The 1,771-nt window shown below is 59.4% G+C and overlaps 1 protein-coding gene across 1 annotated transcript; it reads right to left on the bottom strand.

The window, feature by feature from the left end:
- Positions 1-306: 306 nt before the first annotated feature.
- LOC119300130 lies at positions 307-1,769 on the bottom strand (the record flags this gene model as incomplete). The annotated part of the gene is made up of 1 exon (XM_037577189.1): positions 307-1,769. A coding segment is annotated over one exon (1,167 nt), but the record flags the coding sequence as incomplete, so codon positions are not given.
- Between the last annotated feature and the right edge of the window lie 2 nt (positions 1,770-1,771).

Raw genomic sequence — 1,771 nt, forward strand, 5'->3', positions numbered from 1 at the left:
GAACGGGAGTTGTTTTGTGCAAAACTATAATGATCAGTACACCAACAAAAATGATAAAAAAATGGACCATGAAAAACACGATTTGTCAGACCATGGCAGCTCAGCAGTAAGAACACAATCAGATTGAAAGAACATATTGAGCTCAGTAGCTAACCTCTTGCTTCTACGATGAACCAGACATCTCTCTGGGTCATACCGGAAATTTCAGCATTGATAATTTCGATGGGAGCACCATCAGCTTCAGTAGCACATATACTTTCCGGCACAAATTCTAGCAGCCGAGGCTGTAGTGGCGGAGTGGGCATCGAATCAGTAAGGCAAACAGATCTTATTTCACCTTTGACAACTGGCTAAAGTACATAATGAACCATACAATCCGTTATTTTACAGGATGAACGACAGATTGCCGGCAAACACTAACAGCATAACAGGAAACGACAAGACTTAACAAACTTAACTTAGGAGTGACTCGATTCCTTTTACAACTAGTATTGGCCAAGGAGCAGGACTGCTTAGAGCTAAAACAGCTGCTCTAAGCAAATAAAGCAGTAGAACAAGAACTTGACTGAAGAACATTTCCAAAACTGATCCATACTAAGCAGCTAGCTCAGAGGCTTCATGGTCTGGAGCAGAGAGGACAAATCAATCTCGTGCAGGCAAACCTGCGAGATGTATGCCGTATCGCTGCGGTGGTAGACGACGACCGCCTCTTTTGTGGCAAGGTTGAGCCGAATGAGCCCAACTCTGCCTACGTATAAGATGACAGTGCCACTCCTGAGCCCGAATCCCTCGAACTGAACTGAGCTGTGCACGCCCCAGTCCTGCTTGTCTATGAGCACCTGCCGGATCCATCTCGGCGGCGAGCTCGGCTCCCCCTCGACGGGGGGTAACATGGTCCACATTGATATAACCTGGGTCTCCGAGACCACAACCTTGAGCCTCCCGTCCACGGAAGCGGCCAGGAGGAGGCCCCGGTGGCTCATAGAGGCCGTCATTCTGCTGGTGCAGCCCCGCGGCAGATCAATCACGGTGGCCTCCATGGTGTCGACGTCCACGGCGACGATGTACGGCTCCGGGCCAGACAGGTGGCGGCCGGGCGGCAGCGGCTCCGGGTTGCAGAGCCAGTGGACGGTGCGGCCGATGACGAGGGGGTAGGAGTCGTGGAACGGCCTGGACTGGCGGCGGGGGAGCGCGGCGCGGACGGGGCCCCAGCGGCCCTCCCGGGAGGAGTAAATCTGGATGCGCAGGCGCTCGTCGGCGACGAGCAGCTCGAAGGCGCGGCCGTTGTCGTCGACGGAGAGCAGCGCGTGCTTGCGGTAGTCGCGGATGGAGACGGAGGGGAGGACGGAGACGGCGCCGGTGAAGCTGTGGCAGACGCGGAGCACGCTGCCGGGGGGCCCCTCTTCGATGGACTGCCCGAAGAGGGGCCTGGGGCGGAGGCGGCGGAGCACGACGAGGCCGTCGCGGGAGGCGACGGGCTCGAAGGCGAGGCTCTCGTTGAAGCGGAGCACGGAGGGCTCGTCGGGGGGCACGGGCTGCACGACGCGTGCGGGACGGTCGGCGTCGCTGTCCTCGACCTTGTAGGAGACCCCGCGGAGGAGGGACGGGTCGTAGCCGGAGGTGGCGGTGGCGCGCTGGGCCAGCAGGCGGCGGAAGCCCCGGTCGAGGATGGCGCGGCGCAGCGGCTTGGCGGCGGCCGCGCAGCGCACGACGGAGACGGCGTCGGAGCGGGCCGCGATCTCGAGGAGCAGGTCGACCGGGAGGGTGGCGT

The sequence above is a fragment of the Triticum dicoccoides genome, chromosome 5A (genome assembly GCF_002162155.2).
Source record: "Triticum dicoccoides isolate Atlit2015 ecotype Zavitan chromosome 5A, WEW_v2.0, whole genome shotgun sequence".
NCBI classification, from domain to species: domain Eukaryota; kingdom Viridiplantae; phylum Streptophyta; class Magnoliopsida; order Poales; family Poaceae; genus Triticum; species Triticum dicoccoides.